The sequence below is a fragment of the Sorex fumeus genome, unplaced genomic scaffold (genome assembly GCF_029834395.1).
Source record: "Sorex fumeus unplaced genomic scaffold, SorFum_2.1 ptg000051l, whole genome shotgun sequence".
NCBI classification, from domain to species: Eukaryota; Metazoa; Chordata; class Mammalia; order Eulipotyphla; family Soricidae; genus Sorex; species Sorex fumeus.
Window position 1 is genome coordinate 20,305,623 of NW_026606108.1, and position 27,497 is coordinate 20,333,119.

The 27,497-nt window shown below is 42.3% G+C and overlaps 1 protein-coding gene across 1 annotated transcript; it reads left to right on the plus strand.

Moving 5' to 3' along the window:
• The first annotated feature begins 1,195 nt into the window (after nucleotides 1-1,195).
• Nucleotides 1,196-6,560, plus strand: LOC130033046 (TM2 domain-containing protein 1-like). The gene is made up of 2 exons (XM_056124748.1): nucleotides 1,196-1,201; nucleotides 5,825-6,560. The coding sequence occupies exons 1-2, from the start codon at nucleotides 1,196-1,198 to the stop codon at nucleotides 6,464-6,466; spliced, it is 648 nt and encodes a 215-aa protein (XP_055980723.1). The 3' UTR covers nucleotides 6,467-6,560.
• The last annotated feature ends 20,937 nt before the right edge of the window (nucleotides 6,561-27,497 follow it).

Genomic DNA, 27,497 nt, shown 5'->3' on the forward strand with positions numbered 1-27,497 from the left:
ACTTGTGGTCTCAGCGGGGCAAGAATGAAGTGCTGGTTCCCCGCCCCCCCCCCCCCCACTCTCCATCCCATGAGGCTGCAATTGCTTCGTCACCGTTGGCTCATACCTGGCTATCCAATAAACTCTGAGGCAGCAGCTACCATGGTGGATAAAGGTGGAAGAGGTGGAAGACACAGACATCCTTTCCCTCCCGGAGGGAGCAGTGCACATGCCATAGCTTAATGCATAGTCCATTCACATTTCTGCCAGAAGCTGCTGGGTTCCAAATTAGGTCCGTGTGCCTCTGGGGCCATGGATGTGCCAAAGAGCCACTCGTGGGGGCAACTCCTGGTTTTGTCAGGGTAAGAAGGATGTGCCGGTTCCAGCCCCCATCCCATGATGCTGCAATTGCTCTGTCCTCTAAAATGCTTCCTTACATCTCTATGTCCTATTTTAAATGTAATATCCTTCAGATTATAGACGAAATCACATTGCAGCTTATTTTATATCTCTTTTTTTGTAGCCTAACATACAGCCAGGTTCCATCCCTTTTAAATATTTAATTAGTAGCTAATGACAATTGATGTGACAATTTGAGTGAATTCAGCTTGTACACCTGAATTTGGGTTTATGTATATTTTAATTTTAGTCTGAATAACTACTGGAGTGCCTGTTCATTTGTAGATTGAATGACTTAATACTAGCATACTGAATTCAGAATGTATTAAAAGGGTTCTGTGAGGGTGACAGGGAGATAGTACATCAGGTAAGACACTTGAACTGCCTTCAGTGCCATATCAGCTCATCAATGGCCATGATCCAGAGATGCACAAATAAATCTCATAAGAAAGCAACCAAGCTGCAGAGATGTTTCCAGATCCCAAAGTCATCTCCAGTTTAAAATTTTAGAGATTTCATATTCCACTGATGTACCAAGAATATTTGATGGGTTTAAGGTAAGAGGCTATCAATCTCATTCAAAAATAAATAAATATTAGCACACAAGGTTCGAACTGAAACAATGTGTTATTAATCTCTTATATAAAGACTTAATGGCTTTAGGATGAGATACAACAATCTTCACACATTTTTCTCTAAGAAAACATTTTTGGGATGATTTTTGACACATTATTGATAAGAAAAAAGACAGAGAAAATAAATTATGTAGGACCTGCTTTGGGGGCAGACTTGGATGGTGATAGAAAAATTCGAAACAATGGTAGTAGGAAGGTGTTATGGTGGTGGGATTGATGTTGAAATATTGAATATGATTAACTATTGTGAACAAATTTATAAAATTTTGGAATAAAATAAAATTTGGGAAAATTAAAATAAATTAAAAAATTTTTAAAGGTGCCTCTCTTGCAAGAGTAAGACCCCCCTCTCCACCACCTCTCTCCCACCCTCAGTCAATTCCTGGCATTACTCTGTGAACCCAGTATAATTCTGACAGCTCTGTTCTTTGAGTCTGGCTGTCTGAGATCCCTGGCACTATGATCAATTTTCAGGGAGCACCAGAGCTGAATATTCAGGCACTACCACCTATATGTCACCCTATAACACGTAAGCATAGTAACCCCAATACCAACAAAGGAAAGTAGGGGAAGGGAAAAAGTTATCAAAGGCATTGAGTTTTAGAAAGAAAAAGTGAAGCTTTATTTGCATATGGCATAAATGTTCATATTGAAATTATAGGCAATTTATGAAAATATTATCATTAGTGTATTTCATAGGCCTTCAAGATGACAACATCAATGTGCAAAAAATAAGAATCTTCATATACCTTTAATAAATGCTCAGTAACAGAAAAGAATCCCATTCATAATAACATTAAGAGGAAAAAATATGTAAGCATAAATTCAACCAAAACCCACAATAATGGTACAAGGGAGAATAAAATAAACATTGTTAAAATAACTTAGAGCTATCAATGAATTTAAAATTATTCATGGTAAATAACATGTTTTGATTTGTGTCTGATTCATTTTATATAAGAACATTGGATGGTACATGAATTAGTCTAACTATAATCATACATTCTTCGCAAAGTACACATTATACCTATTAATGTTCTAGTTGTAAGACTAAAACATACTAATACAAACTAATATCATCCATACCTGATCACATTATAATTGTATCTGAACAAAACATTCATTATAACATTTAGAATTTTAAAAACTTGCTTAAAATAGCTAATCACAGTGGAAAAAATAATGTAAAACAAATCTTTTGAATGAATGCTAAAGAAATTTTTGCATTTTTTATGTATAAGATACAGCATTTGGAATAATACTTAAACCATTGCTCAACTCAATTTTTTTTCTCCTTAAATTTTGTGTTATATACAAGTAAATGCATAAATTAATACTCTAAACATCAAACTTAAGAATTTCTACAAAATAACAGTAAAATAACTTCCCAGTAGAGAACATAGTTAATCAATTTTGGAAATTAATGAAAGTGAAATGTGTATGTCTCAACAACCTTGTAATCTGTTTCTTTGAAAAGAGTAACAAAATAGAGAACATTTTAGCAAACTTGATAGAGGCCAAGTTATTTATAATGATTAATTTAGCAAAATTAACCACCTTAAATATCTGTGATTGAACACTTTGAAAACTGTTGATGAACTTCGATAATTTTGATATATTAAAGGATAGTAACTTGTTTAGAGATAAGGAGGGAAGGGTTAGGGTTTAGAGAGGAGAGAGGAAGGGAAGGGTGAAAAGAGGTAGGGAAGGAGGGAAGAAGGAACAAAGGCTGGTTTTTCATTATCCAAATGGTTGAGTCCTAATTTTCAAATGTTTTTACTCAAATAAGGAGCGATAGCACAGCGGGTAGGGCGTTTGCCTTGCACGCAGCCAACATGGCCGACTCGAGTTCGATTCCTCCGCCCCTCTCGGAGAGCCCGGCAAGCTACCGAGAGTATTCGATATGCCAGACACAGTAACAATAAAGTCTCCAATGGAGACGTTACTGGGCCTGCTCGAGCAAATAAGAGGTCTACTTCATGTTGAGCAAATTTTTTTTCATTTCTTTTTTTTTTTTTTTTTTTGCTTTTTGGGTCACCTGGCGATGCACAGGGGTTACTCCTGGCTCTGCACTCAGGAGTTACTCCTGGTGGTGCTCAGGGGACTATATGGGATGCTGGGAATCGAACTCGGGTCGGCCGCGTGCAAGGCAAACACCCTACCCGCTGTGCTATCTCTCCACCCCATGTTGGGCAAATTTTACACAATATATATGGAATTATTTTTGCAATCTTCAGCTGTTTATTTTTTTTAATTTTGTGAGGAATTTGGTTTAGGGGCCACAAACAGTGTACTCAAGGATGACTCCTGGTGGTGTTCAGTGGACCATATGCAGGACTGGGGATCAAACAAGAGTCAATTGCATGCGAGGAAAATTCCTTATCCCTTTACTATCTCTCAGACCCTTCAACAGATTCTTTTACAAAGAAAAAGAAAAAAGAAAAGAGATTTCTTCTTTGAGAAAGTTTCTGTTCATTTCATCGCCCCATTTTTTGATGGGGTTGGATGTTTTCTTCTTGTGGAAATCCGAATGGCTTAAAGGCACATGAGAAAATGTTCCACATCATTAATTATCAGGGAGATGCAGATCAAAACCACAATGAGATATCATTTCACACCACAGAGACTGGCCCACATTCAAAAGAACAAAAGTAAATGGTGCTGGCGCGGATATGGCAAGAAAGGGACCCTCCTTCACTGCTGGTGGGAATGCCGACTGGTTCAGCCCTTTTGGAAAATAGTACGAACGATTCTCAAAAAATTAGAAATTGAGCTCCCATTTAACCCAGCAATACCACTCCTGGGAATATATCCCAGAGAGGCAAAAATGTATAGTTGAAGTGACATCTGCAATTGTTTGTTCATTGCAGCACTCTTTACAATAGCCAGAATCTGGAAAAAACCTGAGTGCCCGAGAACAGATGACTGGTTAAAGAAACTTTGGTACATTTACACAATGGAGAACTATGTAGCTGTTAGAAAAGATGAAGTCTGAAATTTATATACAAGTGGTACTACGCAGAAATTATCATGTTAAGTGAAATGAGTCAGATAGAGAGGGATAGACATAAAAAGATTGCATTCATCTGGGGAACATAAAGTAACAAGATAGTAGACTAACACCCAAGTATGGCTGAGATTAGTACCAGGAATTTGCTCCATGGCTTAGAGGCCAGCCACACATGCTAAGGGAAAAGGCAGCTCAGATAGAGAAGGGAGCATCAAATAAAGGGTGTTGGGAGGTTCCTCCAAGAATGGGAGAAGTATGCTGAAAGTAGACTATAGACCAAACATCACTGCCACTCAATGCCTCTTTTGCAAACCACAACACCCACCCAAAAGGAGAGCAAGAGAACAAAAGGGAATGCCCTGCCACAGAGGCAGGGTGGGATGGGGAGTGGGAGGGTTACTAGGATCCGTGGTGGTGGAAAATGGGCACTGGTGGAGGGATGGGTATTTGATCATTGTATAATTGAAACCCAAGCACAAAATTTGTAAGTCTACAACTGTATCTCATGGTGTCTCACTAATAATTTTTTTTTAAAAAAAAAAAGCAAAGAGATTATGTTACAAGCAGAAGAATGAGATTCCAAAGATAGATTGCAAATCCCCAGTGTAGGAGACTATACCACTTTCACAGAAAAAGGGACTTACTTACTTACTGAAGATATATTAAGGACCTGATATATTGAGGATTATCCAGAGATCTAGTAGGAGCATAGGACTTTTGGGAAGTGAAAGACTTAGGCAGAAGAATCAGGTTCATCTTGCTGATGGCATCAGGTTCAGGAAGAAACTCACATGGTGCAGCACAAGCCTTGCACGTGGGAGAGTCTGGGTTTGTTTCCAGCATGCACTGCATGGCTACCCTGTCCTTAAAAGGAAGGTGAAGACCTTGATCATTGAACCATCAGGCCTGGAAAATATTGTCAGAAGTGACCACTTTTGTAAGGAAATATACATACTGATAGAAGGAATATTAATCAACAAAGGTGGTTAGCCTACAAAAGCTAAAAATAAATTAGCAATCAAGAAAATAACTTCCTCTTCTAGAGTATCCAAAGAAATGCAGCCTTGCTGGTAGCTTCAAAGTAGCTTTGAAAACGTATGTCCAACTCTGTCAGGTATTTAACCTGTAAAGTTGCAGGATATATTGGCATTACTTCAAACAACTATATAGTATATTATTTAATGTTATTTTATGTTTTATTATTTTAAATTTATGGTCATTTGTTTTAAAATTAATAGAAAGCCAATACTATTATTCAACTAATTTTATGAAGCTAATATATTCTGGATTTAAATTCTGCACAAATTCAGAAAAGAAAGAGAAGTTACCTGTCAAAGAACAAAGCATCCACATACATAGAATGTCAAAGAATCCACATACATAAACTATATTTTTGTACTTGTAAACAGTAGCAGGGAAGCCAGAATGTTTTTATATTAAGAGACCACAGAGAAAAAAACCACATGATTATCTAGGTTGATTAAAAGTCTTGCCAGTAGTTTCATCACATATTCACTGTCACTGTTCCTGTCCTCCTGTTCATCGAGTTGCTCGTGCGGGCCCAGTAACGTCTCCATTGTGACAATTGTTATTGTGTTTGGCATATTGACTACATCACAGGCAGCTAGCCAGGCTTTGCCCTGCAGGCAAGATACTCTCAGTAGCTTGCCAGGCTCTCCGAGAGGGGCAGAGGAATAGAACTCGGGTCTGCCATGTTGGTTGCTTACAAGGCAAATGCCCTACCCACTGTGCTATCGCTCCAGCCCATCACATATTCATGATAAAAAAAAAATAAAACCAGGCGGGGTTGACCCGGTCCCCAGCATGGTGGTCCACCTGGGCCCCCGGGCCGGCTGCTCAGGAGGCAGTGGCTGCCCCACTCCTGGCCGTTGTATGGCTCCTGTCGATCCCCACGGGCCCTTGGGCAGCCTCTGCAGCGTCCAGTGAGAAGACAATTAAATCCGAGGATCTCAAAGTGGGACAATATATTAGTAAAGACCCCAAAATAAATTATGCGACCCAAGAACCAGTTAACTGTAAAAACTACACAGCTCACATTCCATGTTTTCCAGCACTCAACATAACTTGTAACGATTTTGGTGGTAATGAAACACATTTTACTGGAAATGAAGTTGGTTTTCTTAAGCCCATATCTTGCCAAAATGTAAATGGCTATTCATACAAAGTCGCAGTTGCACTGTCTCTTTTTCTTGGATGGTTGGGAGCAGATCAGTTTTACCTTGGATATCCTGCCTTGGGCTTATTGAAGTTTTGCACTGTAGGGTTTTGTGGAATTGGGAGCCTAATTGATTTCATTCTTATTTCAATGCAGATTGTTGGACTATCAGATGGAAGCATCTATATCATAGATTATAATGGAACCAGACTTACAAGACTGAGTATTACTAATGAGACATTTAGAAAAACACAGTTATATCCATAATTTTTTTTTAGAGAATCAGTAAGAGGATTTGTGCTGCCTTGATTTGCATCCAGATTCTCAGTCTATGTAGAGTTCCAGGTTTTCCTTTTCATCCTTCTTCATCTACCCTTCACAGATTTCGTGATTACTTAAAATCACACTATTTGAAGATTTATTTAACAGAACTTTGGGGGTAGTGCTCCATGACTATAGAGTATATCTTCAGCTGTTGTCTCTATGAGATGGAGAATTATTACCTTGGTATTCTTTAGTGAATATGGGCTTGCTTCTAAAATCCTTCAGGAAATTACCTGAGTGATGAAATCCAGAATAAATTCCCTTAAAATCAGAAACAAAACATAAATACTCACTATCACCTTCATGATAGTTACTGGAGTCTGTCATCCAGGAAGATGTTAGGAAGAAGGCAATGGTATAAGAAAAAGAGAAAATGACACCACAATGCCATTTAACTGTTATTTACTTAGATATAATAGCATTTTTCTCTTTTTAATTAGTCACCATGAAATTATACATTCTTCGTGACTGGGTTTCAGGAGTACAGTGTTTCAACACCAATCTCTTCACCAGTGCCCAATTCCCTCCATAAATCCCCCCTCCCTCCTTTGCTTCCGACCCGTCAATCTGTACTTCTAGCAAATATATAATAATGAATGTCCAAAGACAATGGAAACAAACAAAAAAAATCAAAAATCATGAGAACTGGTAATCAGTAGGAAACACACCATTTTGAGGGGTCTGGGAGATATGACAGGGAGGAGCCAGAAACTGTATTGGAGGGAAGATCAAATGAGAGAAGGTAGTACTCAAAGGTAGAATAGAATTAGACTATTCAATTTTTAACTTGGTGGGTCCACGCAACCAATTGGTAAAGGGGAGAAATGAGAGCGAGGACCTCAGTCCCCAGCCTGAGTTTTTTGCTGGGACCGCGAAACCCATTTCTATAACTATATGGCCAGTAGTCTCATGGACTGTGACCTTCTCCTACAATGAGGACTGGGATGATTTTCCACGTGACCAATTCAGAAAGCGGAGAAATGAGAGGTAGGACCTCTGTCCCCAGCCTGCATTGTTTTCTGCTACCACAGAACCCATTTCTATAACTATACGGCCAGTGGTCTCTTGGACTGTTGCCTTCTCCTCCAATGAGGACTGGGAGGATTTCCCGCTCGCATCCATCCTCTTGAAGACATGCTCAATCTGCTCTTCAGGTTCCTCTTGGAGGATGCACGAGCCATGGAGCTGGGGGTAGATAGAATAGGGTGTGTTGGTTGGGTGTCCTTGGGAAGGGCAGTCCCTTCCTGGCCCCTCCCAGCATACATGGGCTTTCAAGGAGGGGTTGAGTGGAGGTGGCCCAGAATGTCCCATGGGAAAATTGGGGGTTGAGAGAAATCGGAAGAAGGGAAACCAACACTTAAGGATGGTTTGTCCCAGGGGACGCTGAGGGCAGCAGTTAGGCTCACCGAGGATGTGGTCAACACGGGGAACGGCTGATTCAGAAGGTCATCTGTCATTTGCAGCATTTTCCATACGCTCTTTCACCTTCTCCTCCTCCTTCACCTCCTCCTCCGCTTTCACTTTCTCCTCCTTCGGCTCCTCCTCCTTTACCTTCACCTCCTTCTTCCCGCTCCTCCTTCACCTCGTTCACTTCCTCTTCCTCCTTCACTTCCGCCTCCATTCCATCCTCCTCCTCTTTCTCTCTTTCTCCTTCACCTCCTCCTCCTTTACCTCTTCCACCTCCTCCTCCTCTTTCACTTCCTCCTCCTCCTCCTCCTTCACCATCTCCTCAGCCTCCTTCACCTCCTCCTCCTTTACTTCCTCCTCCTCCACCTCCTCCTCCTGCTTCACCTCCTTCACCACCTCCTCCTCCTCTTCCACCACCTCCTCCTCCTCCTCCTTGTACATCTCCTCCATCTCTTTCACCTCCTCCTCCTCTTCCTCCTTGACCTCCTTCACCTCCTCCTGCTTTATCACCTGTTCCTCCTGCTTCACCTCCTCTACCTCCTCCTCCTCCTCCTTCATTTCCTCCTCCTTTTTCTCCTCCTCACAATCCTTTGCCTCATTCCCTGTGCAGCCTTCCCCTCAGCCCACCCCTACCTTTCCCAAAACTAGCTTCTTTCTCCTGGGGTCCCTGTCACTTACTCTTTGCGTAGGTGGTCAGGATTTTGAGCTGAGCTCGGAGATGGAGATTGTCTTCTTTGCTAATTTTCAGAAGTTTCTAAAGGGGAGGGGAGAAGGTGGTGAGTGAGTGAGCAAGGAAGCCTGCTTCAGGTCTTCCTGCTCAATGGTACCGGGCCCCTCTCTCACTCCAAGTCTTTCCACTTCACAGTCGTGTTTCTTTTGCTGTTGTTCCAACTGTTCCATGAGCCGCCGCTCCTTTTGGCTGGCTAACTGTTGGAATGCAGCCAGTTGTTGATGAAGATTAGCTGTGGACTGCTGCAGTAATCGGACATAGGAGTCTTCGAGAATCAACTGACTCCTGACCTCCTGGTTCTGCTTTTGCACCTGCAGGCATGAAGCTGGGAGTACTGACGGGCAGCAGGGGCTGGCTGAGTGTTAAGCACAGGTGACTGTCACCCAAGACTCTCAGGCCCAAGGAAACAGCATTTGAGACAGAGCATTTGTTCCCCACATAGGTCCTCATGGTCTTACTCTCAGGACCAAAGAGATGCCAACCCCCACCCACACACACCACCACGATCACCACTCAGGCCCTTGCCTCCTTGCCTGCCTCCCACCCCCCAGGAACCCTGGATTTAAGCTCCTGATTCTTGGTCCTATGTGGTGAAGTTTTGGCTTCAGCCCAGGCCTCAACCCCTGCTTTGTGCCCTTCGCCCCCCCTCCCAATTTTTTGGACTCCATTGTGCTGCATGCTTCAGCCTTGAGTGTGATTTCCAGGCCAGGCCCTAACTGACAAAGAGACCTTCCATCACCCTTCCCCCTTTCCCTAGTGCGAACTGCCTTGGTTCTCTCTTGTGCTGGCCCCAAGGAACAACTCCCCCTTTCAGGCAGGAGCCTCACCCTAGCTGGAGCTGGGCCTACCTTGACAGTTAATTCTGCAAAGGTTTGCTGGAGAAGTTCTATTTTTTCTACCACCTGGTCTTCCACATCATTTCCACTCTGGAAGACCCAAGTGGGTTGGTCAGGCAGTGCCTCCCCAGCCACTTCCCTGAAGGCCTCCTGCCCACCTCTACCCCCATCATCCAAGTAGGGCTCTGGGCCATCTTTCCTGGTCCCTGCTTCCTGATGGAAAGAGAAGAGGGAAACAAAAATTCAGAACATCCCAGTCAATCAAGCAGTAGAGAAAACATGAAGAACGGGCCGAGGAAGGAACAAGAGAGACACCCCCACAGTGGGAATACAGCCAGCAGCTCATGCAGATCTGGCAGAGGGCATGGCACCTGCCCTGCCACTTTACCCATGGGACAGTATTCTGCATTGCAGCAGGAAAGGTCACACTTCACCCTGGTCCTTCATCTAAAGGGAGCAAAGAGAGCAGAGCGGACAAGGGCCAGAGAAAAGGGAGTCAAAGCGAGACCAGGTGTCTAGGGGTGGCAGGTCCCCTTGGAATGGTCCAGGAGAGAACAAAGGGGCCATTGCAAAGACGCGCATGAGCAGCACCACACATGCCCTTGCCTGCAGGGTGACGCTGCTCCATGGTGAGGCTTGGAATGTTGCAGGTGAGAACAAAGGGGCCATTCCAAAGAGGGCCCTTGGCCAGTATCACACATGCCCCTGCCTGCAGGATTACCCTGTCCCATTGCAAGGCTTTTTTTTTTTTTTGGCCATGAATCCCTTGAATCAGGCTCATGAGAAAGGGGTGGAACCCAGTAGGGCTCCATCCATCCTTCGAACCTTCTTCATTCTAAGACTTAGAACCAGACTTCTAATGAAGGGGCTCACTTCCACAAAGGAGGCTACAGCTAAATGATCATGGCTTGTGGCAGAGAAAAGCAATAAGGACCCTTGTTTCCTGAGGCCGCCCAGCATGGTAATACCTGAGGGACGCTCCTTACTGCACCCCCGCCCCCCGCCGTGTCCTAACTCATGTTAGGAAATCATGTCAGAGATGCCTAACCTTAAGCCCTGGACTACATTTCTCCCCTCTCAATATGGGTTTCTAACATTTTCATTCGAGCCTCTGCTGAAGAGTTAAATCATGAGAAAGAACACTGACAGGAGATTTTCAGGTTTCTCAATCTGAATTATCACCCTCTCTGTGGGCAGCAAGGGTTGTTTTCATTGCATGATGGTTTTCAAGAGAAGAATCATGTGGATAGTCAAACTGTTAGGGTCTGTGGTCTTAAGGAACAAGTGCAGCACAAATGTGAAAGTTCAACAGAGCTTTATTTCTGCCAAGCAGAGAGTTCAGATACTGATCAATCAAGTGACCAGGGTCTTCTCCCCAGAGAACCAGACCTTACATCTCTGAGCCCCTTTTAGACCCTGAACCTGAACTGTGCACCGACCTATTCCCTGTTTGCTGGGCCTCGGGGCAATCAGGGACTTTGTGGCTCGGGATTGGCTGCCCTTGCTGGGTCTGTTAGGTCAGCGATTTCCTTCTCTCCCCTATTGGTCCCCTACCTGCTGAACTCGGTAGTCATTCCAGCTAGGTGGGCTTAGGTGGGCCCTCTCACAAACGTGGGGCCAGCATAGCTCCAAGGATGCGAGGACAAGCTTTGCCTACTGAAGGCCTGGATTTGCTCCCTAGACCACCTGGTACCCTGAGCATCCCAGAAGCAACCCCTGAGTACCTGCATGGAGAAGCACCTGAGCACCGTTGGGTGTGAACACAGATCCCAGAAAAGAGGACTGTTTCAGCCCTAAGATACAGCAAGAGGTAGGAGATTGGTGACCGTACATTGTGTGTCTGTAGGTAGGCTTAAGAACTGTTGTAGCCACTCACCAGCTCTCCAGCTCCAATGGACCCTAAGAGAAATCCAACATCCCCTGGGAGCCCTGGCCTCCACCCCCCCACAGTCAGAGAACAGTGACATCACATGGAGGCTGCACCACTCTAGCTGGGCCTGAGGGAAGCTCCCCACCCCCACCCCCACCCCAGGCTCCCCAGCACTCTTCTTTCCCGACATGGGGGCTCTGAATGCCTGTGGTAGAGTGGGCAAGGCGTGTTCTCGGAGAGAGAGAAAGTGCATTCTTCTATGCCCTGACCCTTCCCTCTGGGCCCTAGTTCAGTACTGGACTGGAGCTGCTACTGGAAGTGGTTCCTCTCCTCAGACATGTTGTTGGGAAAGTGGGGAGGCAGGTGAAGCCTTGATTCTATGTAAACGTAGCCCTGCTTGTTCGCTAGTTTGGAATGAACTGAAGTTATGAACTTAGAACTGATGGTATTTTTTCCAACCTATAAACCCCACACGAGGGCTTGGCTCATCAAAATGCATGTGAAAACTCTTGATTATTCAATTCTTAAACATTGTTTTCACCACGTGGCAGGACTGCGCCACGGATGCTGGATTTTGGACACACAGAGGTTCATTACACTGGTCTGAGGATATTTTGACTTTTTCCTAGTGAAATGAATGAAAATAATAACAATAACTATGTTGGTGACTGATATAATGTAAGACATTTATTAATTAAAAAGCAAATTTAGGTATTTTTGTTTTGTCTAGAGTTTTTTATTGGAAGATTTAATTTTCCCAATATTGATTTTTTTAGATATTGTTTGTAAATATAATGTAATTCTTGATGGATTTGAGATCTATTGTTGTGAATTTTGAAAAAATTTGTTCTGATTTTCTTTTTGTTTTAATAAGTCATATCAGATTATGGTGAGATACAGTTACAAACTTGCATGATTACGTTTCAGCCATACTATTTCCAAGCACCCATTCCTCCTTCAGTGCACATTTTCCACCATCATTGTTCCCAGTGTCCCTCCCTCCACCCCCACCCCATCCCACTCCCTGTCTCTGTGGCAGGTACCTTCTCTCTCTCTCTCTCTCTCTCTCTCTCTCTCTCTCTCTCTCTCTCTCTCTCTCTCATTTTGGGCATTATGATTTGCAATGCAATTACTTAGAGGACATCATGTTTGGTCCTTAGTTTACTTTCTGCACACATCTCCCACCCTGGTCATCCCTCCAGTCATCATTTACTTAGTCGTTCTGTGCGGGAGAAACTGATGCCAAGACAACCTGCAGCTCACCTTAAGTCTCAACTAGGCCTCAGTTTCTGTTTCCCGGGAGCAGGACTCGCAGTTGCTGGTAGACTTCCAGTTAAGTAATGCACCTACAGAAGGAATTGGGCAGTTGGGTCTGGCCAGTCACGAGGGGTCGCTGTACCCTCCTTAGAAACTCTTAACTAACCATTGCCTAGTTGGGACCACCATTGGAATAGGGTTGATGCTAAAATTAACTCAGTCTATAGACTGCTCTTAACTTGGAATCCTATAGAAAGTGCTTGTGATTTGGAGTCAAGGTTCTTGTCAAGACTCCATTGCGTTGGAAGAGACCTGGATCCTAGCTCGATGTACTGCTGGCTTGGGCTAGTAATCAAGTTTCTTTGCTTTTGTATTATCGTGTGTGGAACAGGGTCTCTCCAAAATTGGGGATCTGAAACTTGGGCATAACAGTTGCTTCTCCATCCCAACTGCCTTTTCCCCATCAGGGGGTACAGCTTCCAAACCATGGAGTGATCTGCCTGGCCCTTATCTCTACTTTTCTTAGGTGTGAGAGTCATATCACTTTGCTTTATATTCCACAAATGAGTGCAGTCATTCTTTGTCTGTCCCTCTCTTTCTGACTCATTGACCTTAGCATGGCTCTCCGTGTCCATCCTCTTAGACGCAAATTTCATGGTTTTCGTCTCATCTAACAGCTGCATAGTATTCCATGGTGTAGATGTACCAGTTTCTTTAACCAGTCATGTATTCTTGGGCACTCAGGTTTTTTCCAGATTCTGGTTATTGTTATTGTGTGACTTTAGGAAGGAGGATTGTTCTAGGCAGGATCAATGGAAGTACATGGATCTTAGCAGACTCTTTCGGGATCTTGCCCAGATACCTCAAGATTGACCATTTGAGTGCCAATTCAGTGTCCAATTATGAGCAGCCACATCCCTCTCTCCTGAGGAATCCTTTGGGTTCCATCCTCTGGAATCTGTCCTGCCCACACTTGGCAGGCTTCGGGAGACTGGAGGGAACTGGAGTAGTAACACCCCTGACTTGTGCCTTTGGGGAGGCCAGTGCAAGTAGCCCGTTGTGCCCTGGTTGCCAGCCTTGGGTCAGGGGCTCACGGTGGAAGCTGTATCCTCAATCTTCCCTGCTCTAGCTCCCTTCCCAGCATCCCCTGAGACTTTTGTCCTTTACCAAAGAATTGAATAACACTCAAATCCTCTTCTCAGAGCGTTTGAGAAGGGGACCTTGTGGGGCCTGGAGATAGAATCCGGGCAGGCTTTCCAGCCCTTTGAGCCATCATGTTCTAGGCCCCTAATGTAGCTTCATATACAAGGCAAAATAGCTAACCCAGTGCTTAGAATGAATAACAGATTTTACTTGATCATCCTAAATTCAGTATTGTATCAAGTTGTATCAAAAAACTATGATTAGCCAACACATTGTTATTGACGACCTCAAATGATAACTGAAAGAGCTGTCACTTAGTCCCTGAATGCCAGCTTATTGTGTGAGGATAGCTCTCACATGTGTGAGGCTCTGGGATGAATCCTCCATCCTGGAGTGGAATCGGGGTCGGGAAACTGCCACTCAACCTTTTAGGCATGAGTCTCAGTGACAAAATTTCATGGTACATGAATCGTCACTACTTTGAACTTTCTGTCCTCAATTTTAAGGAAATGTTTCTACTTTCAGTTGCATGACTTGACGTATGGTGAAAAATGCCTCTGCACATGATCTGAGAGCCAACATTTGGGTTCAAAACAGAATCTCAGGAGGGAAAGCAAATTCCATCCCAATGCACAAGTTCTCATTTCCCTAAATAGCTTCGTTTTCTCCCACTTCCTCCTTCTGATCTGGGCTCCCAACTCAGGGTGTATTATCTTCAACAATTCCAGCTGCATTTTGAGACTATCCCTGAAAAAGGGTCAGCCAGACTCTGTAGGACCTCCTCACCCACAATCAGGAATACACTGAAAAATGAAGGGAACCCCCACCACCACCACACAGTTGCCACACCCACACCCCTCCTCTTTGTCTCAGAAGAGATTTGGCCCAAGGTGACACTTCAGTGAAAACAAACTGGTTTTCTGTCTTATCTTCATGTGGGATTCTCTCACCTGGATTTCCAGAAATTCTACTGCAGAAAGGCTATTTGAGATGTTCTGACTCACAACCATGAACAACACTTCTTACACTTCCACCTTTGGACAAAATACTACCTAGAAGAACTTGCACTCACCTTCACATTACCTGGAACATTTTAGGAAAGGAAGAATAAAATTCCCATCCAGACCAATAGACAGAATTGGAGGGTAGGACTCTAGGAGGTTGTGATCATAGCTCCAGTGAAAAGTAAAACTAAGGAGCACCATTGGTCAATTACGTTCATAGGACTATCTGCCTTGCAATGAATGCATCATTGTTACCAATAAGCAAGTAGTGGGTCGGCAAAGAACATGCTTTTCATGCAGCTAAGTAAGGTTTGATTCCTTACACTGATATAGTCCCTTGAACACGACTAAGAGTGATCCCTGAACACAGAGGGTTTCTAGTGCAGTTCATGAAAAGTCTTTTGTTTTTGTCATCGTTTTTGGCCATGCCCTGTTGCTGGGGGTGCCCCGCCAGACCCCTCCTGTAGCCTGCAGAGGTGGCCTAGGGTCCATATGTGCAAGGAGAGACCAACCGAATGAACACAAGACACAAGGGACATAATGCAGTTTAGAAGCAGAGAGAAAAAGGGACAGGACAGAGCAGACAGGACAGCAGACAGGATAAGACATGAATTACTCTTTCGACTCGTTTTTCTCTTTTCTTTCTTTTTCTGTTCTTTGCTTTCTGTTCTTTGCTTTTTGGATCACACCTGGCAATGCACAGGGCTTACTCCTGGCTCTGCTCTCAGGAATCACCCCTGGCGGTGGTGCTCAGGGTTCCATATGGGATGCTGGCAATCGAACCCGGGTTGACCATGTGCAAGGCAAATACCCTACGCACTGTGCTATTGTTCCAGCCCCTCACGAATTACACTTGACGGTGATCAGGGAACTATATGCAGTGTCAGGAATCAAACCTTGGTTAGTTGCACTCAAAGCCAGCAACTTAACCGCTCTTCTAGCCCCACCCACAACTTGACTATTGTTAACAACATTGCATTGCGTGGCTTCTTACATACAGCCACAGAGAAGGGCCACATGGAGAGCTGGCTCCACAGCTCCCAGAGAAGGCACCAGCTTCCAAAAAGAGCCGAGATCACCGGGAAGTCCCAGATGGGGTAGGTGCCGCATCCCGCCTCCCCCAGATGGAACCTTGGTGACCAGAAGCCTCCACAAGCATAGCTCTAGTATGCGGGAACTAGGACTTTTCCTCCAAACCGTGCGGCCACTTACGCGGCCGTGTGACATCTCTGTATATACAAAGTGATCAATGGGAAGTAAATCACCCAACGTTTCTCCCTGAAAATCAGAGTTAAGTTTGGAGCACGGCCACAGCCCCCAGAAGCACAAGGACTTAATGCAAAACCCAGCAGCTTGGAGCAGAAAAGAGAAAGGACTATGCGTTGATCCAGGCCATCATGTCTGCCCGGAGAGGAAAGGGTGTTGCTCCCTTCCGCCCTCCTCCCTCTGGAAACAAAGATGGCGGCCGCATGGGAGCCTTGTGAACAGCAGGTATGAGCTGGGGGTGCGGGGGCGACAAAAACCTCATGGGAAGGGGGGCGTTCTGGTCTGTCCTTCACGCCCTACCGAGGTCACCAGTTGCCTCCTACAAGCGGCTCTCCGGCACGGCCACGGCCCCAGAAGCACAAGGACTTAATGCAGAACCCAGCAGCTTGGAGCAGAAAAGTGAACGGACTATGCGTTAATCCAGGCCATCAAGTCTGCCCAGAGGGGAAAGGGTGTTGCCCCATTCGCCCTCTCCTCTCTGCAAAGAAGATGGTGGCCACATGGGTGCATTGTGGAGAGCAGGTGTGAGCCCGGGGTGTGGGGGCGACTAAAACCTCATGGGAAGGGGGGCATTCCGGTCTGTCCTTCACACCCTACCGAGGCCACCAGTTGCCCCCTACGAGCGTCTCTCCGCCACGGCCACGACTCCAGAGCACAGAAACCAATCTCTTAATTATCTGACTCTCAGTAGAAATACTTCCAGGGTTAATTAGCAAAATAGCGGAAATCCAAAACCAACATTTAATTCTTGAACCCAGCTGTAGAAAGCGAATCACTTCACAATGCCTTCTCAGCATGTCTGATTTGGGGGGAGGGGGTAAACTCTAAATAATAGTGGTGCATATTTTATTGCAACAATGAAACTAATCAAAGCAGATAGAGTGTCAACTAGAATTCATCTGCCTCGCAGGCATTGGGAGGAGTGGGGGTGGGGTTTTATTGGGGTTCTTCGTGGTAAAAAATAAGTAATTGTAAAGGGAAAGGTGTTTGATATTTGCATGACTGAGACCTAAACCTGAAAGCTTTGTAACTTTTCCCACAGTGATTCAATAAATAAATAAATTATAAAAATTAAAAAAAAAAGAAATCTGTGAAGCTAAATTGGAAAAAAAACAAAGAAACATGTAAACATCTCAAAAAGTTCTCACCTAGGGGTTGGAGTGATAGCACAGTGGGTAGGGCTTTTGCCTTGCACGTGGCTGACCCAGGTTCGATTCCCAGCATCCCATAGGGTCCTCCAAGCACTGAGCATCACTGGGTGTGACCCAAAAAGCAAAAAAAAAAAAGTTCTCACCTAAAGAAGAAAATTTGTAACTATATACTGATGGATGGTAGTTGACTAGTGGTGACTCATTTTAAAGTATTCTATGTGTATATATATATATCACTGTAGCATTCTCCTCCCATTGTTCATTGATTTGCTTGAGTGGGCACGAGTAAGTCTCCATTGTGAGTCTTGTTGTATATGTATATATAAATTGCGTAATATATTTGGCAATTGTTAATTATTACCATCAACCAAATTACAGCACTTTGCACCAGAGTTACCAAACAAGATAAAAAGAAATAAGAAAATGAAAGACAGTTTAAGATGGTAAACAAGGCACTTGTTGGATTGAATTGAAGTAGACGGATTTAACTGGAAATCTGGAAAATTTAACTGGAAAAAAGAGCAGTTGAGAGGATAGATCATTTGGGAGAGAGGTAATCTTTGTACCATATACATAGGCATGTGAGTTTGAGGACTGGGTGAGTTCAGGGAGAAAGGAGGAATGGAGGGTAGAATACAAGTAAAAAGTTCAAAATATATAATTTTGAAAAGTTTTAACAGCTTTCTCTGTACCATGAAATTTCCTTCGTTATTGAACGCTTGTGTAGACCCAAGGAATCCTTCTCATTTAACTGCCAATAAAAGATATAAACATATTTTCAGGCCTAGGTGGCAGAAAAGTGTACACTAGTGAAGAGATAGGTGTTGGAACATTCTACGATTGAAATCCAATCATGAACAACTTTCTAACTGTGTGCCACTGAGAGATTCAATATAAAAATTTTCAAACATCATGGAGAAAATCGTATGACTAATTTCCATATTGTATCATCATAAATATTTTTATAATTTCAAAAAAGTGTTTTCAGGATTAGGTCCAGAGAGAGCGTACAGGGGTTAAGGCACTTGCCTGGCAATTAACCAACCCAGGTTCAATTTCAGGCACCACGAATGGTCCCAAAACCCTGCCAGGAGTGCTCCTTGAGCAAAGACCCAGAAGTAAGACTTAAGCATTGCTAGATGTGGCCCAAGTACCAAAAACAAACAAACAAAAAGTTTCAGAAACATTATTTCAAAGATCTGCATTGATCGTAGAATCAGTACTCTGAGAACGAGGTTTTAGTATTCTAATTTTACAATTGAAGGCATGAGATCTACTCAGGCAGGTAAACGAGCTAAGGTCACACCAAACTAGAAGCCACCCCAAACACCTGACCTCATGTCAAGTGCCTTTGCACCTAGGAAGTCTCACGATCTCTTCCAGAAATGCGTTCAGGTGGAAAATGAGCCCAAAGCCACATTCTTGTTCTCACAGGCCTCATGTTCCAAATGGGAAACATCAAAATTGGCATACAAAATAGACAGTGACCTTGATCTCAAATAGTATAATGGATTTAGATACCACAAAATATGGTGAAATGTTCACTACTATTGTCAGGACGATGTGGAGATCTCTTTCTACAGGGGATTGGAACATCTCTCAGAAACAGCAATCCTGAGCTGAGAACATGCTGGCCAAGAAAAAAAGCAAAGGAAAAGTTCCTGGCCATCGTGGAAGAACTCGAATATCTGAGGATCTACCAGGAGCCCCTTACATCTTCTTGGAGTGTCAAGAAAAAGCAAGGTCAAGTCCAGAGATGCTGATTATGTACCTCATATTTTGGCCATTTGTGTATGTGAGGAGCACTCTTGGGGGTGCTTGATGGACCATTTGGTACCAGGGATCAAACTGAGGCTCCTGCATGTGAATATGTGCTCCAGAACTTTGCGCCATCTCCTGGAATCTGGAATCTAATGTTTTCTAGGAGTAGGCTTGCTGGGAAACACTAAGAGGGTTTGGACATGTATCACACTAATATTTTCTCCTTTTCATCTGCAAGCTGGCATTGGTAGGTAAGACATTGTTTGCGGCTGAGAATTGCTGAGTCAAGACAACATGGTGCTTTCTTTGACGAAACACATGCTCCCTCCATAATCAATCCATCTTGAGGTGGAGAGGATGGGGCCATTGCAATGCCATATGCTCCAAAATATGAAGGGAGAAACCTACTATTGTTGGTTCCACCGCAGCCGAATTTATGGACTAAGTCCTTGGTTTCTTAGAAATCAACCAACAGACGTTATAACTGCAAAATCACTTGAGGTCAAGTGTAAGTAAATTGATTCAGAGCACCTGCCAGCAGGACTGTTGCCCTAACAAACTCTCTTCTCAGGAGGTGGGAGTTTGGACTTGGTTTCTCCAGAAGGGTGAAAGCTGGAATTTGCACACTCGAAGCAGTCTTCTGGAGCCATGGCAACAAAGCCTCGATGGACAAGGAGCATCCCCAGGACTCAGGGGAGACATATTTCACATCCCGCAAACTGTGCATAAGGCTTTCTAACAAGAAACTAATTTTGATTATATCTGCTATCCACACCTGGCTGTCCCTGGGGGGGCCCCTTGGAGGGGGGGCACATTGAGTTTCCTTCTCCGCCCCAACCAGAGCCTGGGTGGCCGAAGACCTCCAGAACCAGCCACAACCATGCTGAGACCACTCTCCACACGCGTGAAGGTACCAGCAGAGGAATGCAGGCATGCGGGTCCCGGGCCTGAGATCTGCAAGCCTGCTCCAATCGGGGCTGAGCATCCTCCACCCAGATCCTCCATCTTCCAGTAGGCGGGGCTCACACCCACCAACTGCCCCTCCCCTCCCCACACCTGCGCCCGTGTAATCCCATCAACAGCCAAGACCCAGAGACTATAAAACCCAGCTCGCAGAAGCAAGACACCTTATTATCTCATTCCTGCTTTCCACAACCTGGCAGGCTACCGAGTGCAGCCTGCCCGCACGGCAGAGTCTGGCAAACTCCCCGTGGCATACCCAATATGCCAAACACCAGTAACAATGATGGGTCTCATTCTCCTAAACCTGAAAGAGCCTTGAATGTGGCACTTTTTAGAATCTCAGGGCTAGGACAAAGGAGACGTTACTGGTACCTGCTTGAAGCAATCGACGAGCAACAGGATGATCGTGATCGTGATTTTTTATTATCTCGCCTGCATGGCAGAGCCTGACAAGCTACCTGTGGAGTACTCGATATGTCAAATACAGTAACAATGAATGGTCCTCATTCCCCTGACCCTGAAGGAGCCCCCAGTATGTTATCAGGATACACTTGCCTGTGACAGGGACGAATGGAGACGTTACTGGGCCCGCTCGAGCGAATCGAAGAACAACAGGTTGATAGTGATAGTGAATATGTTATTGATAATATTGATGCGGGATAGCTTAAGTTTCAGGATATATCAGCCTTAACCTAAATAAATCTTCTTTTCAACTTTTAAAGTTCCCTTCATGTCTTTTCCAACTACATTATGGAGTCCTAAAATTCAAAGTATGCCATGGGTAGGAATATAGATTTTATGAAAACTATATTTTAAGGTGTCATAGCATATATTATATTACATCATGTTTAAGTAATAAAATATAAAGTTCTTCCCCCCTCCCATATTTTTCAGTGTTCATTCCTGAATGCAGTATTAGCATTCATACAAAGTTTATTTCTCAATTAATCCACATTCTTTTACAATACCTTGCAGTTTTTTAAGTCTTCGTAGTCTTTGTCATGAAATACTTGTATCTAAAGTGATTAAGAATAGTAACAGAATAGATTAAATTCCAGTCTTAAAAGGTGTTAAATAGGTATCCTTCTAGCCCACCTTCTAATTGTTCCCTGAAATAGTAATGAGGCATCAACTCTATAGATACCAACAATGGTGTCTTGGGAGACAAGCTCCAAGACAGAAATAGACAGTTTTATATAACAGGGTTGAATACTCATTTCAGCCATTTAAAGGTGTCTATTTGCAGACAAGCTGCCCTTGACAGACCCCTGAGGGTATTATCCTACTCTATCTCAAATGCTCAATAGGAGTTATGCCAAAGTTACTCCAGGGTTCAGGTGACTTGCATCTACTTCAGATACTTTTGCTTTTCCCCAATTGTGAGATCCAGAGCCAAGAGTAATAATGAAAGAATTATTTAAATGCTGAAGGTAGCTTCAGAGGTTACTTCTTTAAATCCTCCCCTTGAACAGCACACAGATGCCACATCCTTTGTGTACACTTTGAGATGTAGGACAGTAATCTCAGAGCCCAGGGGATTCATTTGCCCACAGGATGTAACTGTAGATGACAATGATATTTGTTGAGAATCTAGTACTTCAAATCCATGTATGATACTTTATTCTATATTCTACTCAGAGGAATTATAATAATCTTTTAAAAATTTATATGGAGGAGTATCTTGGGCACTTTAGTTGTGGTGAGTTACAGTGCCTTTGTATATTGAACTAATAAATAATAACAGTATTGTAACCATGTTACCTAAACTATAACCAACTTTTTAATTAAAGAAATGAGTAAATAACTATATTATGTTGTTGGATCAGAAATACAATACCAGAGCTAAGGGAACATGCCTTTGCATGCAGGCACCCCTATTTTAATCCCTGGTACCACCTGGTCACTGGGAGACCCCATTAACAATGGAGTTATATTAATATGTTAAATCATCACAAAATCAATTTATTAAAAATCATACATATTGCATTTCAGTTGTGTTACCAGGTGATCAAATTTTGCATCTAATCTTGATGTCTTTTTATGTTTTAACATTAATAGATAAAACAACCACTAAAACACAATTGAAAACCTTAAGGACAAAAGGCATTTTTGTTTTGTTGATAACTACTTATTGGGCACTTGATCAAGGCCTTCAACATGATGACTTTCAATAGTAAGTGTATAATTATTTATAAATAAAATAACTATGATGTATTTTTTATATTTTATTTTATGCTGGAGGGATAGCACAGTGGTAGAGCATTTGCCTTGCATGTAACCGGGCCCCTGCCGAGCTGGATTTGATTCCTCTGCCCCTCTAGGAGATCCCAACAAGCTACTGAGGGTATCTGACCTGCACGGCAAAGACTGGCAAGCTCCCCATGACATATTCAATATGCCAAACACAGTAACAAGTCTCACAATGGAGATATTACTGGGCCCACTTGAGCAAATCGATGAACAACAGGAGGTCAGTGCTACACTGCTTATTTTTATAAACTTTTTCACAATAGTTCATTACAGATAACATTCAAACACTAATCCCATCACCGTGCACCTTCCAACCACCATAAGAGGAAAGTGTATGAAGGTTGCTGTATTTCATCCTGGAGCCATTTAAGCCCTTGTATAAGAGATTAAAAACATATGTTAAACCCAAACAAATGTGTGATACTTTTAGGATATCAGTGGGCTAGAGTATAAGAGGTCGCTGGGTGTTTCAGGGCATTCTATGTCCCTCTCTTACAGGAGCTTTCTTTCATAGTCTCTGGATCTTCGCCATTTATTAGATTATATGGTACCAGAGGCAGTTTGTGGGTGTGACTGCCAAGCTAGTGTAAAACTAGGGAGCTTGGGGGCGGAGGCCCAGTCCTGTTCCAAGAAAGCTTGGAAATCTCAGCCTGGGTCCTGCATACCTGGATTTTTCTGCGGGTTCCCCTGTAGGTAAGGCTCATCTGAGTCTGTGGAGAGAAGCCTTGGGTATGGCTGTGCAGTTAGATTCTGGATGTTTTCAGCTGCTGGAGTTTTACTGGGGTGGGGACGGAAACTCAACCCACCTTCCTCCAAGTTGCCCTGGTGAAGACAGCCTGGCGTGGAGTCAGGATGGTCTGTCATAATATAATTTTTTACCTACTTTATCAAGTCAATCATGAGATAGCAGCAAAGCAACTTCACCTGTAAAAGTTCCCAGATTTTGGAGATGGAATGCAGAAAATATCAACCATACATGCCTATCAATCTATTTGTTTTCTCAGTAACTGCTGTGTCCAGGCATTACTGTAGGGAATATCATGATTGCACATAGAAACTTGGTAAGTCCACAGAAGGTAATGCTGCAGAAGAAAATTTGTAATAAATATATAAGCAATCAATAAGCAAATGCATTACTTTTGATGGATAGAGTCTAACAGGGATTTATTTGCCAAGGTATCTTGCAGATGACCTTGACATATGCTACTTTAAAGCGGTCTACAGACATGGCTATTCAACTGCCAAGTAGGGTTCTAGTGATAGTGATAGAATCAGTGGTGATAAGCTCCCCGTGGCATATTCTATATGCCAAAAACAGTAACAACAAGTCTCACAATGGAGACGTTACTGGTGCCCACTCGAGCAAATCAATCAACAATGGAAGGACAGTGCTACAGTGCTATTTTTATTATTTTTATTATTTTTTTATTTTTAATGAATCACTGTGAAGTACAGTTACAGACTTACAAACTTTCATGCTTACATTTCAGTCATACAATGATTGAGTACCCATCCCTCCAGCAGTGCCCATTCTCACCACCAAAGTTCCCAGTATTCCTCCCATACTTCCTCCATTCCCCCCTCCTCGCCTCTGTGGCAGGCACATTCCCTTTTACTCGCTCTCTCTCCTGTAGGGTAGTGTTGTCTATAATGCAAGTATCGAATGACCATCATGTTTGGTCTATAGTCTAAATTCCGCACACATCTCCCATCCTGAGTGGGCCCTCTAAACACCCTTTACTTGGTGTTCCTTCTCTATCTGAGCTGCCTTTTCTCCCAGCATATGTGGCCTTCCTCCAAGACGTGGAGCAAACCTCCTGGTACTAATCTCTAATGTTCTTGGGTGTTAGTCTCCCATTCTGTTACTTTATATTCCTCAAATGAGTGCAATCTTTCTATGTCTGTGCCTCTCTTTCTGACCCATTTCACTTAACATGATACTTTCCATGTTGATCCACTTATGTGCAAATTTCACGACTTCATCTTTTCTAACAGCTGCATAGTATTCCATTGTGTAGATTTACCAAAGTTTCTTTAACCAGTCATCTGTTCTCAGGCACTCAGGTTTTTTCCAGGTTCTGCTGTTACAAATAATGCTACAATGAATTTACAAGTGCAGATGTCATTTCTACTATACTTTTTTGCATCTCTGGGATGTATTCCCAGAAGTGGTATTGCTGGGCAAATGGGAACTCAATTTCTAAGTTTTTGAGAAACATCCAAGTCACTGAGTGTTTTGGAAGGCTTTCTATTCCATTGTGACTATGCATAATAGGTTTCCTGAAGACTTTTGTGATCATTGAGTCAGCTGTCCCTTAACTGGCAACAAGTGATCATTGATATTTACATTAGAAACGTCCTGTGCCTTGCTTAGTTATTGACTATCTTCTTGAGTAAGTCCTTTGATGACTCTTAGAGCGAGTAGTTCAGTCCCAGGAACCATTCTAAAATGTCCACTCAAAAATTCTCTTGACATACAATTAACTTTTCAATATTCTCCTGAAAACTTTTCAATCACATTGCAATGACTGACCTACCTTTTCTCATAGAATTAATAAAAGTACCTGACTAAAATTCTGTCATTGATCTTCCAGAATACTATGCTTAAAGACTGTAACAACATAATTTATAATGTTCTGTTTCTAGAGAGAGTAGACATAATTTAGTCAGCCTCAGGATTTTCTCTTTTGTTCCATGATATTAGCTTATAGTTCTAATTTAATATTTTACTTAAAAATTGTATTTTATATTAGGTAATATGGTTATAATTATTATTAACTTTGGACTATTTATACAAAAAGTTATGCTACTGTACCTCCACTGAAGTATCTATTGACCCTCCAAGTTTATCCTTATGTCATCTCTAGTCCCATCTTCAGTTTCTACCTACTACTATCCTTACTGTTTTTTAATAAATTTTGTAATCCAAGGGTAAGGGCTTGTTATTGGTGTACTATCCACCCCCTCCCCATTTTTGTCTCTTTCTGTTACATAGATGTGTGAGATCATCTTTTATTTATCCTCCTTCATATTTATAGCACTTAAAATGATACCCTCCAATTACATTTGCTTTGTGGTAATGCTCGAGCTCGAGCGGGCCCAGTAACGTCTCCATTGGAGACTTTGTTGTTACTGTGTCTGGCATATCGAATACTCTCGGTAGCTTGCCAGGCTCTCCGAGAGGGGCGGAGGAATCGAACTTGGGTCGGCCATGTTGGCCGCATGCAAGGCAGACGCCCTACCCGCTGTGCTATCGCTCCAGCCCGCTGTGCTATCGCTTGTGGTAATAGCTAGGATAACAGAAACAACCCAGTTTAGAATTTGAAATTTGACTTTGAATCTTTTAATTCATCTAGTTTTGTCAGAAAAAAATTCTGTATTTCTTTCCCTTTTCAATTTATTTCACATCCCCTCTCTGATATTATTGTTTCTCAACCCTCATTTCTATCTCAGAAAACTCAAAGGTCACAGATTATAGGCTATAACCCAACTATTGTTTTATTGCATGTATCATAGTCTACTTGCCATCTCAAATAAGCAGAGGACACAACACAGTTAAATCTTAATTGGCATGATGTTCAATGTTAAATGTTTCATATGGTCTTGAAGATCTTTTGCCTAAAATTACTGTGATCATTATTTATATAACTTTGACTTTCATTTGATTGATAGACAATTAAACCCAACTCTGAAAACTTAACAGTAATATTATTAGAACAGCTTATTTTAATAGTAGTTGGAGTAAATAAGGAATAAGAGAAATAACATGACCAGTCTGACCAAGAGAAAGAGTATTGCAACTCAACAGAAAGAAACATGGATCTTCTCCCTAAGAAATATATCAAGATGATTCCACTCTTGTAGTGAGGAAGCCATTATAGTAGAACCATCACAGTTTTATTAAATCATCCTGGAAAGATATTACATCACTCGAAGACACATTATCCAAATACTCAAGTCATTCTACCTACCAAAATACACTGCCTCTCTATTTTCCCCCAAAAGTTAGTTGTTATATAAAATTGTGATTTTTCCCCTAGTAAATTTATTAGCACACTAGTCTCTTATAAAAACCATACTTCTTTATTCTTCATTGACAACTTTGCTAAATTTACAATCAATAGGTCATCATAATAATGATACCCTTGAAAGGTTTAACTTCTTATTTTAGCTAATTTAAATGCTTCAAAAAGTTCAGTATATTGTAAATTCATGAGGGGCTTATTTCCTTAGACTAAAATTTCATTTAATTCACACACAGATGCCTTTTATTAGCATTTTTCAACATTTATCATTAAGTGTGTTGAGAACAGATAATTGGCACTTAGTTTTTGTGTAACTAGTCATATGGTTATTGGAGATTCTGGAAAGAGTTACACTGAAGTCAAATCAAAAGAATTTCCTAGACAGAAAAAGAAAGTAAGTACTGCTAAATAGGATTAAAGAGAGACAGGAATTCCAGGACTATAATATCAACACTTCTGCATCCTTCTGTCTTCTATCTCTAGAGTACTTTTATTTGTGCACTAGGAATTCATTCATCACTTGAGTGAGATGTTGCATTTTTTCCAAAACTCTTGTTAGAATGGGATAGATATAAGAGTACTCTGAAAAAATTCTTGGAAAGAAAAATCCATTTGTAAGTCTTAGATGTATGGATCCAAGAGGCAGGGATAAGTTTGTTGATCACGTGCAGTAAAATATTTGATTGACTCTGTCTTCTTAAATATCTGTGCAAGTTTTATGCATATCTCCGCTGAAATTTCACATTGTTGTTTGGCTATATAATTTTGTTGCTCTGTATTTGTAACATCTTTACAAGGACAATGGAAGTGCTTGCTCCTCAGTTCAGATGTTTACAATTATGTTGGTTGACATAAATTTTAACAATGAAAGGCTATTTTGTCCACAGGAAATTGTGAATTATAGTAACTCATAATCCCAAGAGGTGAGGTAAAACAATATCTTTTAAAGTTAAAGAATTAGCTGTTAGAAAGTAGATAAAGGGAAATACAGTACCTGTACTGAAAACCATAATTCCCCAAAGGAAAGAGAAAGAAAAGAAAAGTAACTGCCATAGGGGTAGGCAGAGGGGGTTGGAGGGTGACTGGAGGGAAATTGGAGACATTGATGGTAGGAAATATACACTAGTAACTCTGCACTTTGTTTCCATTTTAATTGAATTCACTCACTCCAAATTCAAAAGTTATTAAATTTTTTTGAATATTATTATTCAGAGAAAAATAAAGATTTTGCTCTTCATTGTTTTCACACCAATTAAGAGAACACTGATATAAACAATAATTATATGTATTTTATATATTATTTTGAATTAT